At 37.8% G+C, this 15,242-nt stretch overlaps 1 protein-coding gene across 12 annotated transcripts in view; it reads left to right on the top strand.

Moving 5' to 3' along the window:
* INPP4A (inositol polyphosphate-4-phosphatase type I A) overlaps positions 1–15,242 on the top strand; it is a 206,810-nt gene that overhangs the window by 148,492 nt on the left and 43,076 nt on the right. For 8 of the 12 annotated variants that reach the window (XM_020992807.2, XM_020992802.2, XM_020992805.2 and 5 more), the window contains 5 exons: positions 1,950–2,080; positions 5,236–5,340; positions 9,183–9,291; positions 11,943–11,960; positions 14,375–14,558. In XM_020992807.2, the coding sequence (XP_020848466.1) occupies positions 1,950–2,080; positions 5,236–5,340; positions 9,183–9,291; positions 11,943–11,960; positions 14,375–14,558 (547 nt within the window). The remainder of the gene's footprint in view (positions 1–1,949; positions 2,081–5,235; positions 5,341–9,182; positions 9,292–11,942; positions 11,961–14,374; positions 14,559–15,242) is intronic. The other 4 variants (XM_078146368.1, XM_020992808.2, XM_020992803.2 and 1 more) reach the window with 1 other exon arrangement.

Below are 15,242 nucleotides of genomic sequence, written 5' to 3'. Positions count from 1 at the left end.
ATAACTACCAACTCTGCCAACTTTCCCATTTCTACCAAAAACCAGAAATTATGAGAACAATCGACACGCACATCAAAGACATCCTTGAAGAAAATATGTGAAAGAGACAAGAAGGCTTTCATAAAAATTATCCTACAGCAACCAAAATGTTATAGTCACATAAAGTGACTTAGAGGTGCAGAGAATATAAGATCTCATTATGCTCTTTTTTGGTTGATGTTTTTTTTGTTTTAAAGCTTTTGATTCAGGAGAACAAATTTCCTCTTTTAAAGGCTCTTCTCCAACAAGATGTCTCTCATGTATATATCAAAATCATACAAGATTCTTTGAGAGCTATGATAAAAAATTCCTTTGTTCAGCCCTCTGATGATTAACATTGATCACAAGTCAGAAAAACATGTTTACCAAAAATATTTTCCATTATCACAGAGGACAGCCAAAGCAGAATCCAAATGAAAAATTGTGAAATTCTCTAGTTGCTTGTAGTTACAAATGATAGCACGCTGATTTTTTCAAACTCTAGAACCTGAGAGAATCTCCTCAATGAAATCGATAATAGCTGAGATGCCTAATGTTTAGATGCCTAAATATTCCCATAGGTAAAACCAAGTAAATGAAGAATAAGTGTTAACCACAGTAGAATATGTAGTGAAAAAGACCCCATGCATAGAGCAGGGCCGTGTGTACATATCTTGGATATACAAGAATTGAATAGGAAGAAAGTGGTCTGAATTTTCTTTGAGAAATTGACAAATACTTCTAATGATGCTGAGCTTCTGTCTAATACAAAGGTTTATCTTAATATCAGTATTCTTCTCATGGTGCTCCATAGCTGTGAGTCAGGAAGCACCATAATCTCTGAAGATTTAAAGTTGCAGGTCATCCAAATGACAATAGAGAGGTGTATTGTGGGTGCAAGTAGGCAGCAACATAATGTTAGTAAAGAAATGCTCAGAATAAATAGTATAAAGAATTTCATCAAATAGATGTATGATGGACAAAGGAGGCAGGCTGATCATGTGGTCAGAGTGAAAGATGACAAATAACGTTAGTAAAGAAATGCTCAGAATAAATAATATAAAGAATGTCATCAAATAGATGTATGATGGACAAAGGAGGCAGGCTGATCATGTGGTCAGAGTGAAAGATGACAAATAGCCTATGCACTCCACTGGTACCCATGCAGTGTTCCATCATCAATACAATGGCCCCCAGCACATTGGTTGGACCTGACCTCTTGGGGAGGATTTATGAAAAGACCTGGGTGGACAAGAGTCTTAAAGGATTAATTCATACTCAAGATACCATTGAAGGGAGGGGACGCCCACTTAAATGCAATCATGGATTTTATAAAAGTATGTATGATTTCATATTTTAGATAGGAAAATTATCATTAGCATTGCAAGTTTGTCACAGTGAATATGAAGAGTAAAGAGGGGTTTGGGTTAACTTACATGAAGTGACACAGAGGGATGTAAGTAGAAATAATATACATGATGACTCCCACAAAATAAACGGGAAGCACCACGACAACAAGAAGTAGAAATCAGTGGTGTGAATATATAGTGATAAAGCTTGGCCCCGAAGAAGAAATATAAGAATGCACTTCTTCTTTTCTGTGAAGAGGTGGAGGATGTTTAAAACATTGCCTGTACTGTCGCACTTGATTAATGCAGTTTGCTGAGTTTATGCTTTTTCTCTATCTTTTTTTTATATATATTTAAGGGATGGCTTTCAGGGTGGATAGGGATGGAAGGGATATGTTAAAAAATTAAAGTAAGCTATGAATAAAATTTTTTTGAAAGAATTAACAGTATACCAGTGGTTTACCACAGAGCCTCCATTTGCATTGCACAGAATACTAGTATTCCATGAACACAGTGTAGGTTGAAGATACCAGTCAGACCTGGAGTTGAATAAGTTGTCTGTTTTTGTCTCTGTCTTTGCAGGGTTTGTGAATTGGAAGAATTGGGAGAACTATCACCTTGCTGGGAAAGTCTCCGTCGACAAATAGCTACTCAGTACCAAACCATCATACTAACTTACCAGGAAAACTTGACTAACTTACATCAGTACAAAGGTCAGTGGAATTAACTCTTATTCTTCCAGGTGCCTTTACCTTTTTTCTCTTTAGAAATATATCATCTGCATCTCAATAAACACTTAGTTCTAATGTTCTTATTGATTGATGAAGTATTTTAAATGGGTTTTTATAGAGTCTGTTGTAAATATGAATTCCTCTGAGTATGAGCCTTTCAAATTTCATTTTTACAAGGTGTGCCCTTAGTGGTTGCCATCACAGTTCTCTAGTGTCAAGCACCAGAAGGAAGGACTGAAAAGCAATATAAGAGATAGGCCATGTTGCTTCATCTTTGCCCAGAATAAATGAAATTGCAAGAAAGGACCCACGTTACTTGTTATGAGAACATTAATCTTCTGAATTCTTTTGTTTTGAATGGTAGTTGAAATGAAAATGAGGATTGTGTAAGCACTCTATCTTTTAAAAATTTAAATATGAAGCTAAAAAAATACATTGCTCTTTCTCTTTGAAAGAGAACATTGGATAATTTTAGCATAAGCATAAAAGATGGTGGTACTTCAGTCCCTCTCAGTCTGACTTTGATTCCAAGTGGGATGGGTTTTAGATTTTAAAATATTATTTTCTGTTACCTCAGTATTTGTGACCAAATATTCTCTTGTCTTGAAATACTTTCCTTCATTCCCATTATGCACAAAGGTCCTAAGTGTCTAACACTTAAAATTTACATGTGAAAAATATACCCATGACTCCAATCTCAGCTTCACAGCCCCAGAGCTGGAAAGGACCCCAGTGACCTTCACACACTTGAGTGAGGAGAAACCAAAAATCATAATTAGGAACCATTTTTTTCCTTTTGAAGAAAGTGGAAAAAAAAAGTGAAAATGTGAAATGTTAAGAATAAATCATGCAACTGGGAAATACATTTTGTGCGAGTAGATTACAGAAGCATTCAGCTGAAAGCACTGATAGAAGAACATATTTGCTTGACAGTTCCTTCTCTCTTCTCTCCTGACGAAATTAAAAGCCATTTAACTTCTGACAACTTATAGTCTTTTTTTTTATAGAGAGCAACTTTTTTTATTTTTATTTTTCAGCATTCACTTTTATAAGATTTTATGTCTCACATTTTTCTCCCTTCCCTCCCCCTTCCCCAAGATTGCATGCACATGTACAGTCATATTAAATGTATTTCTACATTAATCATGAACAACTTCTTTCAAAGAGAAGGAAACTGAGGCCGGAGAGATTAAACTACTTGAATAAGTAATTCAGGGATTGAGAGGCAGTCAGGGGCACAGTAGAGAGAATGCTAGAGCTGGAATCAGGAAGACTTGACTTCAATTCTAACCTCAGACACTTACTATCTTTTTTTAAAAAATAATAATAAATTTATTTATTTATTTTTAGTTTTCAACATTCACTGCCATAAGATTTTGAGTTCCATATTTTCTCTCCATCTCTCCCCTCCCCCCATCCCAAGATGGCGTGTAAACTGATATAAGCTCAACATATACAGTCATATTAAACCTATTTTCACATTAGTCATGTTGACAACTTGTAGTCTGAAAGAGTTCCTGGGACCCTGAAAGGTTAAGTGAATCATCCAGGGTCACACAGCTAGTATATGTCTGTCTGCTTGTTTGTTTGTTTTTAATTTTTTTTACACAGCTAGTATATGTCAAAGACCATACTTGGACCTAGGTTTTTCCTAACACCAAGTCAGTTTCTGTATTCACTATGCCATCCTGCCTCTAAAACAGGGATTCTTTGAATAACATGGAATGTGTGAACTTGTTTTATTAAATATTTTGGTAATCGCATTTCATTATAATTGGTTTCCTTTGTTATCCCTATGTTTTGTATTTTATGCATTTAAAATCCTTATTCTACCTCGCCTCAGACACTTGACACTTACTAGCTATGTGACCCTGGGCAAATCACCTAACTCCAATTGCCTCACCAAAAAGAAAAAAATAAAATACTGATTCTAAGAAAGAGTTTGTAGACCTCACTAGACATCCTTTACACAAAAAAGATTAAGAACCCCTGCTTTAAATAAGATTATATTCTTTCAGTTATATTGGAGGTTTTCCCCAAAATCTTTTGATTAGAACTTTTCTTAAGAAAACACTGAAGTGATTTTCATCTGTGAAATGGACCCAGGTACATTCTCTTTTGTCCTGTGATGAAGTCATTCAGCATAGATTTTGGAGTATTTCTAGGCTCTTTGATTTTGTTATTGCTTGCACTCCCCTCACTTTTGAGATTGCAACCTCTTAATTATTTGGAAGACAGTCTTCAAAAGTTAGTACCTTAAAAAAATATCCATCATCTTATGCCCAATCTAGTGGTGACCCTGTTTGAATAGCTAGGCTGGTTCTCAGGCTCTGTCTTTGAAGGCTTTCTAGCTTAGTAGAGTCTATTAAAATTTGTACTCTCCAGTAGTATAGCCTTTGAGAACCTTAGGTGCCCACCATGCTGTGATATGGCATTGCAGTAGGACTTGAATGAAGGATGAATAACCAAAATAAGATCTAAGACATTTATTACAAAATTCCTTCCAGTCTGTTTATATTGATGTGTGTGTGTGTGTTTGTTTATTTTGTTGTCGCTGTTGTTTAAAAGACTGACGTATGAAAGTCTACCACATATTTTCTTTATGATGCTTCATGAGCAGGTTTTCTTCCCCTTGTTCAAGATGGATAGGTGTTGTTCTAGTTGAGCTGATAGCTTTAATTTTTGATGGTAAAGTGTCTCTGTAGTTGGAATTAAATAATTTCTGGCATAGCCATGTGGTAATAGAGTATGACATATCCACCCACTTGATTTGCATAACCCTGTGACTATCTGTGTGCATGCCACAGTGTTTAGCCAGAGCTTCCAAATGGTGTATTGCTGTTTCCATAGAGCTCTGATGACTTTGCTCACCCTTACTAACAGCATGTTCCACCTAAACATCCTGGAACTAGTCTCCTGGCCAGCAAGTTGCCCTTTCTTCCAGTGTTTACACCCACCTACCATCTGCAAGTTAAAATGTTCTTGTAGGCAACTCAGAAATCTCCAAGCCACCACCCCAGCATACCTGGCTATATTCAGAAACATGCTAATACCTTTTTTGTTCTTTTTTTGTGCCATTTGCACATAGAGAATATTCTTTGTATGATATTTATCTTTTCTTGTTTTATTGCTTTTAGGCCCCTCATTTAAGGCAAGCAGTTTGAAAGCTGATAAAAAGTTGGAATTTGTACCTACAAATTTGCATATACAGAGAATGCGAGTCCAAGATGATGGAGCATCAGGTATTTCTTTCTCTTACCCTTCTTATTATGCCCGTATTGACTTCTTCCATCCCTACATAACTAATATCTGATATAATCAGGCCCTAGCCTTTTTCACATAGTCACCTGCTGGGGAGCTGGCAATAAGAAGTGTGAGAAGGAAACAAGTGTATTTCGTAGATTTTTATATTTTTTCAAGGGCCTCCATTTCTTCCTGTTGAGACTTTCAGCTGTACCATCCCCTGGCCAATTCTTTCTCTTACGATCCTGTAAGAGCTAATCCTAAGTCTCCAGTAATGGTCCTTGAAGAAGAAGTAGGAAAGGATTGCCTGATACATTTCCATAATCCTGTGTACCATTCTCTTGGGTGAGAACACATCTCATCTTGTTTTTTTTTTCTTTTTTTTTAATATAAATTTATTTTTAGTTTTCAACATTTACTTCCACAAGATTTTGAATCCCAAATTTTCACCCCATCTTGCCCCCACCCATCTCAAGATGGCATGCATTCTGAATACCCCTTCCCCTAGTCTGCCCTCCCTTCTATCTCTCCCCTGCCTTCTCTTATCCCCTTCCCCTTCTATTTTCCTGTAGGGCAGGATAGATTTCTGTACCTCATTTCCTGTATTCCTTATTTCCCAGTTGTATATGGAAACTTTTTTTTTTAAACATGTGTTTTTAAAGCTTTGGGTTCCAAATTTTCTCCCTTCCTCCCACCCCACCCATGCTCATTGAAAAGGCAAGCAAGTCAATACAGGCCATACATGTGCAGTTATGCAAAACACTTCCATAGTAGACATGTTGTGAAAAACTAACTCTATTCCCTTAATCCTATCCTGCCCCCCCATTTATTCTATTCTTTCTTTTGACCCTGTCCCTCCTCAGAAGTACTTCCTTCTGATTACCCCTTTCCCAATCTGCCTTCTCTCTATCATCCCCCTGCTCTCTTGTCCCCTTCCTCCCCTATTTTCCTGTAGGGTAAGACAGATTTCCATACCCAATTGAGTGTGTATGTTATTCCCTCCTTAAGCCAAATCCTATGAGAATAAGATTCCCTCATTTCCTCTCACCTTCCCTGTTTCCCCTCCACTGTAAGAACCTTTTCTTGTCTGTTTTGTGAGAGATGATGTACCCCATTCTACCTCTCCCTTTCTCCTTCTCCTAGTATAATCCTCTCTCACCCCTTAATTTTATTCTCCAGATATCACCCCTTCATCTTCAACTCACCCTGTGCCTCTATCTATCTATCTATCTATCTATCTATCTATCTATCTATCTATCTATCTATCTATCTATCTATACATACATATAATTTTTCCCCTCCCACTACCCTAATACTGACAAAGGTCTCATGAGTTATAAATATCATCTTTCCATGCAGGAATGTAAACAGTTCAGCCTTAATAAGTCTCTTATGATTTCTCTTTCCTGTTTACCTCTTCATGTTCCACTTGAGTCTTGTATTTGAAAGTCAAATTTTCTATTCAGCTCTGGTCTTTTCATCAAGAATGCTTGAAAGTCCTCTATTTCACTGAATGACCATTTTTTCCCCTGAAGGATTATACTCAGTTTTGCTGGGTAGGTGATTCTTGGTTGTAATCCTATCTCCTTTGCCCTCCAGAATATTATATTCCATGCCCTGCAGTCCCTTAATGTAGAAGCTGCTAAATCTTGTGTTATCCTGATTGTGTTTCCACCATACTTGAATTGTTTCTTTCTGGCTGCTTGCAATATTTTCTCCTTGACCTGGGAACTCTGGAATTTGGCTACAATATTCCTAGGAGTTTTCCTTTGGGGATCTCTTTCAGGAGGAGATCGTGGATTCTTTCAATTTCTATTTTGCCCTCTGGTTCTAAAATATCAGGGCAGTTTTCCTTGATAATTTCTTGAAAGATGATGTCTAGGCTCTTTTTTTGATCATGGCTTTCAGATAGTCCAATAATTTTTAAATTCTCTCTCCTGGATCTATTTTCCAGGTCAGTTGTTTTTCCAATGATATATTTCACATTGTTTTCTAATTTTTCATTCTTTTGGATTTGTTCTACTGTGTTATGATTTATCATAAAGTCACTATCTTCTAATTGCTCTATTCTAATTTTTAAGGAAGTATTTTCTTCAGTAATCTTTTGGACTTCCTTTTCCATTTGGCCAATTTTTCTTTTTAGGGGATTCTTCTCCTCATTGGCTTTTTGGACCTCTTTTGCCATTTGGGTTAGGCTATTTTTTAAGGTTTTTTTCTTCAGTATTTTTTTGGGTCTCCTTTAGCAAGCTGTTGACTTGTTTTTCATGATTTTCTTGCATCACTTTCATTTCTTCCCAGTTTTTCCTCTACTTTTCTTACTTGCTTCTCAAAATCCCTTTTGAGCTCTTCCAAGGCCTGGAACGGATTTATATTTTTCTTGAAGGCTTTGGATGTGGGAGCTTTGACTTTGTTGTCTTCTTCTGGTTGTATGTTTAATATGGTTTGACTGTTTTTGCAAGGTTTGCTCATGATCCCAGCCAACTACTTGAGTTTTAAACTCTTTGTTAAGGTAAAAGTCTGCTTCCAATGTGGAGAATGTACTGTCCCAAGCTTTGGGGGTTTCTACAGCTGTTTTCAGAGATACTTCTAGGGACCTGTAGATTTTCAGTTCTTCAGTTCTTCTAAGGTGGCATGATAAGGGTCGAGGTGTTTGCTCTTTTCCTGGCCTGAGCCATGGTCTTTGAGTGACTGGCCACAAGCAGTCTTTTCTCTCTTGGAACTGTGAGGTGGGTTTCCTCTCCACTGCCACTACAAGCTCCACCCCGCCAGTGCTCCTCCTCACCCCAGGACCGCCACCCAGAACTGTGACCCAGATCCAAGCACAGGCAAAGCAAGAGATTCCTGCCTCAGCACTGGCAAAGAGATCCCTGCAATCCCCCTCTGATCAGCCGCTGGATTTCCCTTCAGTCTGTGGGCCAGAAGCTCAGGACACAGCCACCACCCTGGCACCGTGCTCTGGAACTGGCTGTGACCTAGCTCTTCTCTCACTGAAAAAATAGACTTGTCCCACTGACCTTCTAAGTTGTCTTTGGCGTTAGTGGATTGAGGAGTCTGGAAACCGCCACAGCTGCCTGTGCTTCATTCCTGTGAAGCCTACTGCAGGTTCGCTGCAGCCTGCACGCCCATGCCAAACTATGCTCCTCTCCCTGCACGGCGCGATATGCCTTTCTGATCAACCATCCAGGCTGTCTTGGGCTGGAAATTTGTTTTACTCTGTCTTTTTGTGGGTTCTGGTGCTTTAGAATTTGTTTAGAGCCATTATTTTACGGGTATTTGGAAGGGTTTGGGGGAGAGCTCAAGCAAGTCACTGCATTCACGCCACCATCTTGGCTCCGCTCTCCTCCCACATCTCTTAATTTGTAAGATTTACAGACAACTAAGTTAGCTTTTTGGTGTAGATTGTTAGCAATGCTCCTCCCTTTTTCCTTCCTTTCTTCCTTCCTTCCTCCCTTTCTCCTTCCCTCCCTCCCTCCTTTCTTCTTTTCTTTGAAAAGGACCTCTGGTTTCATTGGTACATGGAACTCTCAATGAGTAAACCACTTCTATCAATTCATATTGCTACATGTTCTACAACTTACAGTTAAGAGAGTTCTCTGGAACACTGTGAGGTTAAGTGACTTACCTACTGTCACATAACCAGATGATGCCAGAGGTGAGATTTGAACAGGTCTAACTTTAAACTTGCTTTCAACTCACCATACCACCATGGCTGCCCATCAGCAGTGTCCTTAAGGCTTATTATTGACCCTAGACGCTGGAGCTAGAGACTACCATGGAAAGCTTGATTTGGGGCTGTCTGGGTAAGCCTGGAGTAATTGATGAAGCCTTTCTTTTCCTTCAGATCAGAACTATGACATCATAACCATAGGAGCAGCCGCAGCACATTGCCAAGGCTTTAAGTCAGGAGGTCTTCGAAAACGACTGCACAAATTTGAAGAGACCAAGAAACAGTAAGTAGCTCTGGAGTTTCCTGATCTTTATCTTTGTTTGATGCCTTTCAAGCTTAGGGGGGAAAATCTGACCAATTTGAGCAGCTTCTGGCTCAATGGAAAGAGCTGCCTTGTAGAATTGGTATTATTCTTTGTATTTGTGTCAAGGAGTTGGCTGGATGATTGAAGGTATTACATTCTTCTCATTTTCTTTAATTTAAAAATTTAGGATAAATTACTTTTTTAAATTAATCTGACTTTGAAAATCATTTAGCAAATACAATTCTTTTTTCTTCCTAATGAACCTGAAGAACATGGAATATGTTATGTAAAATTACCCTTGAATAATAGCTATCATTTCTATAGAGCTTTTAAAGGTTTTTCAAAACACTTTACATATTATATATCATTTAAATGAATAGCTTTTTGCAGTTCTGATTTAGTTACTTGAACCTCACTAAAATTTAATGAGTAGATTGGATTATATGCTCTCAGGACAAAAATCATTAGTTTCTAGGATCAACAAGATAGTGGGTAGGGGAATGTCAAACCCAATTGATGACTACTCAAATAAGCGCTGATGATCTGCTCACAAAGTAGACTTACTTAAGTCTTCTTTGTAAAATAATCCAGAAAGAATGACTTTGTGATCTGGTCTTTTAGCATCCTAGTAACTGGAGTGATATAGAGCTCAAAAGCAAGAAGGATAGTGAAGCCAGAAGACTAATTATAAAATTGTGTACACAGTGAACTCAGGTCTGGGACCTGCCTGAGTCTTTACATCTTTGAGCTCAAAGTTGATACTTCTTCTCCCTTTTGGTTGTTAAAGGAAGAGACCTCATAGGACAGTTACCCATTATTATTACCTGCAGTGCATGAAGCCTAATAACTTTGCACATGGATCTGGCCTGAAATCTTTATTTCACAGTTTTGGGGAGCAGTCATATATTGAGGAACCTTGGAGTAGTAAGTCAGAGGAAAATGACCAAAATTACCATTAAAAGAAAGGTGAGCCAATGAGAAGTCCAAAGAAACTGAAATTGTTGTACTTTGAAGAAGAGAAATCTGAGAAATGACTTTCATAACATAGTCATCAAATACATACTAAGTGCTTACTATAGTCCGGACATGGTGCCCGTGGTGCTGATTGTTGGGGATACAAAGAAAGCTGCCCTCAAGCAGCTTACATTATAATGGGGGAGACAACATGCAGAGAACTTTGGATGCACATGGAAGGTGGTCACAATAGGGAAGGCAATGGTAGTTAAGTGGAGACAGGGAAAGGCCTCCTTCAGAAGGCGGGATTTGAGCTGGAGTCTTGAAAGAAGCTAAGAAAGCTATGAGGTAGAGGTGAGGGGGGAGAGCATTCTAAGCACAGGATATAGCAAGGGCAAAGGCAAAGAATCAGGAGAGGAAACATCATATTTAAGAAGCTGCAAGGAGGCCACTGTTCTGGATTTCATGGCGGAGGGCAGTAAAATATAAGAAGACTGGAAAGGTGGGAAGGGGCAAGATTGGTAAGGGCTTTAAATTACCAAACACAGGGTTTTTATATTTGGTCCTAGAGGTGATAGGGAGCCACTGGAGTTTCTTGAGGTAGGGGAGGGGGGGTAAAAGGGTGTGACTCAGATCTGTACTTTAGGAAAATCACTTTCATCAAATAAATGAAAAGCTGTGTGAAAGTTGCTCACTAGTGGTTGTCTGTTTCCATTAACAAAAAAATGGGAGGAAATGTGTAGGCAATTTTAGATATAGCCCTCCTTGGGTTCAAAGGCTCTACTAGGACATCACAGTAGATTGCTTTCAGCTCTTGAGTCAATGCTATCAAGAATGCTTCCTAAATATAGGCAGGCTGAAGAACTGACAGCTTTGTAGTTCAGCAGTTCCAAGTATACTTGGGTAAACATGATTTGTTGTGCTTCCCAGCAAGACTAAGACAAAATGAAGCCTTGATCCCAGCCTTGACCACAGCCAGTCAGGGAAAAATGTGCTTCTGTGGCCTCCTTGCATATCGTTCTGTGATAAGTGTTTGAATGCATTTTTTGGTCGTTATGATAGGGTTTATAGAACTCTTTCACCCTGACAGATGCCTTGAAGACAAAACTTTTGCTTAGACTATATGAGCAGACAAATTGTTCTGTAGCATTACTGCTCTGCCTCCATGAGGGAAGGGACAAGGGGAGGCAGGAGAGGGGGAAGACCTAGGACTAATAGTGTTAACAAGTAAATGAAAAACACTTTCCTGTTACCTAGTGTCAAAGAAATACTGAACAGTATTATTAATGAATTTCCCCCAAGTGCTTATTCTGTGCTCAATTAGATGAGAAGTATGTATATTTTTTTCATCCTTCCCTGACCCCCACTACTAATATAAAAATCAATCATAGGCCTTTAGTTTCACTTTGAAAACTTCTATTGAAACAAATATATCTTTCTTGGGGATGACTCGCCTGTGGGCTTTGAGCATGAAGCAACTAATTAATATTCCCTCACTCAGTTAACATACATTTAGTCTACAAATTTCATCATCTCTACACCCAGGGGATTTTTTTGTTTGTTGTTGTTGTTGTTTTTTTAAAGAAGTATTTTCAAGAAATCACTTGGCTTATTTTTGCATTTGTTTTTTTTTTCTCTAAAAACCTGCTAACTTTAATTTTGATTCTTTTCTTTAGCAGTTATGAGGAATGTTGGTGAGTTTTCTGTTTGTGGAGAGAGTTTTTGTTGGGGGCCTTGTTCTTAAATAGAAAAAATATTGTACTGTATTTCTAAACGTACAGCGCTTTTTAAATGTTGTGTATTGTGGCACCATTGTCTGTGTTGGTTTCAAGCGAACGTAGTTATAAGTGTTGTAGAAATTCTTTATTTTCCTCTTCCAACTGCAATTTTCTTAGATAATGAATAGCTAATTCCCAATTTTTTATTCTCTTTCAAAACTTTTCAGCTTGAGCATGAAGCATGACAGTTGATTCTGAGACAGTAAACTGTTGTTTCCCTTTATTTAATATGAAGAAAAATTTAAAAAGCAGTATACTTACGTGTTCCTGCTTTGTCTTTTCTTGGGGCACTTTTGTCCTAGTTTAGAATTATTTTCAAAGAATTTGCTTTTACAGTCATGCCATCACACTGCCCCTCTCCCTATCTAACCACTGATGCAAAAAGTGGTATATCTTTCTCCTAGCCTGGAGTGGTAAATAATTAGCGACATCTAGAGCAGACTTCTTAATCATTTTTCTGTTATGAGCCCCTTTAGCAGTCTGATGAAACTTATGGACCCCTTCTCAGAATAATGTTTGTTGCCTGGATTCATAATTGAAAGAAATGCTAAAGTTAGATGGTTCAGTTAGATGGCAGTGAAAGTAAAGATAATTTTTTTCCCCCTATTTCAGACAACTTCCCCACCTCTCATCCTGAAATCATTCCATAGATCCCATTTTAAGAACTCCTGGTCTAGAGGGTTCTCCTCTTCTCTGGATGTATAATTAGATTTTAACATAACACATATACAACATTAAGATGTTTGTTGAGCATAGATTTCCTTTTTAATATAGTCATAATCATTTAAAAAAGGTAATTAGAATGCATATAAATATCTTGCATCACTTTAATTTGCACAAAGAACCTACCAAACAGAAGCTTTTTCCCTTTTCTCACCTCTCCCAAATCCTTTCTATGGTGAATGCTGCAAATTAAATATTGAAAAGAGGTAGGTGAAAATATTGGGAATGACTTATGTTCTTCTCACCTAGTGTGGAAAGGACAGTAAAGGCTTTTAAAAATCCATTTTGAATTTGTGGATTTAGTAGCAAATTAATTCTAAATGGACAGCTAGCTATTCATTTGAAAAAAGTGATTGCAGATTGGAAAGTGGATGTTTGTAAATCTCATGCTGTGAAATGAAATTCTTGTACTAAAACAGAGATTTGAGCTCTGTCTGCTGCATGGGCTTCTGGCAAATCCCTTGTTTTTGCATGTTCGCCCAGTTGTGGGGATGTGAGAGATAGCTACCTGTCTCTGTGGGTAGAATCTAATTTACAAGGTAATAAAGGCTATTTGGACCACATGCACCTATGTGGAAATGTGGGACAGGTGAGATGAACGCCACTTTTTGCTCTTACATATCTGTCTCATCCTTCCATTGGTCCACACCCGGGAAGAATCAAAGTTCATCCTTGGTGATAATTTCATTGCTCCTCTTTCAGGAAGAATGTGTACCTTTTTAGACATGATCTCTGATTTTCCATTTGTATGCAGTATGAATTCCAACACCAGCTTTTCTTCTCTAATTCTCCTTGCTCTCACAGATTTTTTAAAAATAGAAAGTCTTTTTGTTGTTTTGGAGTCTTGGCTGAAAAGACTTGTGTCTTTCATTTAGTCTTCTCCAGCTGGCAGCCAGACCTGAAGGCACTAACCCCTAAGAAGAGGATTAGTTTTTTTCAAAGGCAGTATCCAAACCAGTCCACTCATTCTTACTGAAATTAATGGTCTGGCTGTATCCACAATGTGCTTTATACTGTATTGGTCTGGATAATTGTCTTTGTTTGCCTGGTAGTGCCTGGGTGGAATGAGAAAGAGGGTCAGAGATTTGACCAACCACTGAAGGATTTAATATCTCTTATCTCTCCTGATCTGACATCTCCTTTTCCCCAACAGCGAATAGATCAAAGTAGAAAAATTCTAGATAGAAGAGACCTAGTACCTTGAGAGCAAAGGAAAAAAATAGGTACAATTTATTCAAAGATTGGAAAGATTAGAGATGAAACAGAGTAAAGGAAGATAAAAGTGCTAACCAAACAAGTAAAAGGAACCAAAAAAAGGGATTTGTTAGCAAGGTCTGCCACTAAAGTTATCTGTAGAGAACTTCCTTTTTAGTTCTACTTTATTACTATTTTTACTGGGCATAAACAGCCACTAATTGTCCATTTGAATAAAGTTAATGAAAATTTTTGACAGAGAAATCAACTTAGGTGAAAGACAGGGAGCCTTGGAGTGATTATTCTTGGTTATCTAGGGGGACATAATTGGGTTCAGCAAGGGGAAAAAAAACTCTCCTGAATTGCTGGACTATTCTAAGTATCACTTTAAAACCTTTCCTTCTTTTTTTCAGTACCTCACCCAGCTGCCAGTCAATAATATACGCACCACAGGATATCATCAGAGCGAAGGAGATTATTGCCCAGATCAACACCTTAAAAACCCAAGTCAGTTACTATGCTGAAAGGCTGTCAAGGGCAGCCAAGGATAGATCAGCTAATGGCCTTGAAAGGACACTCGCCATCTTAGCAGATAAGGTATGGGGATGACAATACTCATATTTTATTTTTAATTTAATAGTACTTTATTTCTTCCAATTACATGTAAAGACAATTTTCAACATTCATTTTTTTTTAAAGCCTTTAAATTCCAAATTTTTCTCCCTCCTTGGTCCCCAATATGGCAAGCAATCTGATATGTTATACATGTGCAATCATGTACAGCATATTTCCATGTTAGTCATGTTATGAAAGAAGAAACAACAAAAGGGAAAAAAATGGAGAAAAAAAACCCCCAAATTCAAAATAATATGCTTTAATCTGTATTCCGACTCCATCAGTTTTTTCTGTGGATGTGGATAGCATTTTCCATCATGAGTCTTTTGGAATTGTCTTGGATCCTTGTATTGCTGAGAAGAGCTAAGTCTATCATAGTTAGTCATCGCACAATATTCTGATTTTGCTCTCTTCACTCAGCATCAGCAAAACTTATATTTTAAAAGGGGAGTGTGGTATTGACTATGTATAGTTAAGTCACACATGGTATGAGTCTACATCAGTATCTTTTCTGTACTGAGGGAATGATGAAATGTTAGCTCTGAAAGTGACTTTAGTAACTGTCTTCTCATTTTCTGAAAGAGAAGACCCAGGGAGATTAAGTGATTTCCCTAGGCAGTAATGAAGCATTATTTCAGGATTATTGAATTATGACATTATCATTAA

The sequence above is a fragment of the Phascolarctos cinereus genome, unplaced genomic scaffold (assembly GCF_003287225.1).
Source record: "Phascolarctos cinereus isolate Bilbo 61053 unplaced genomic scaffold, phaCin_HiC Scaffold_726;HRSCAF=1367, whole genome shotgun sequence".
In the NCBI taxonomy this organism is placed as follows: domain Eukaryota; kingdom Metazoa; phylum Chordata; class Mammalia; order Diprotodontia; family Phascolarctidae; genus Phascolarctos; species Phascolarctos cinereus.
Note: the sequence above shows the minus strand (reverse complement) of the source record. Positions and strands in the feature narration are given on the sequence as shown.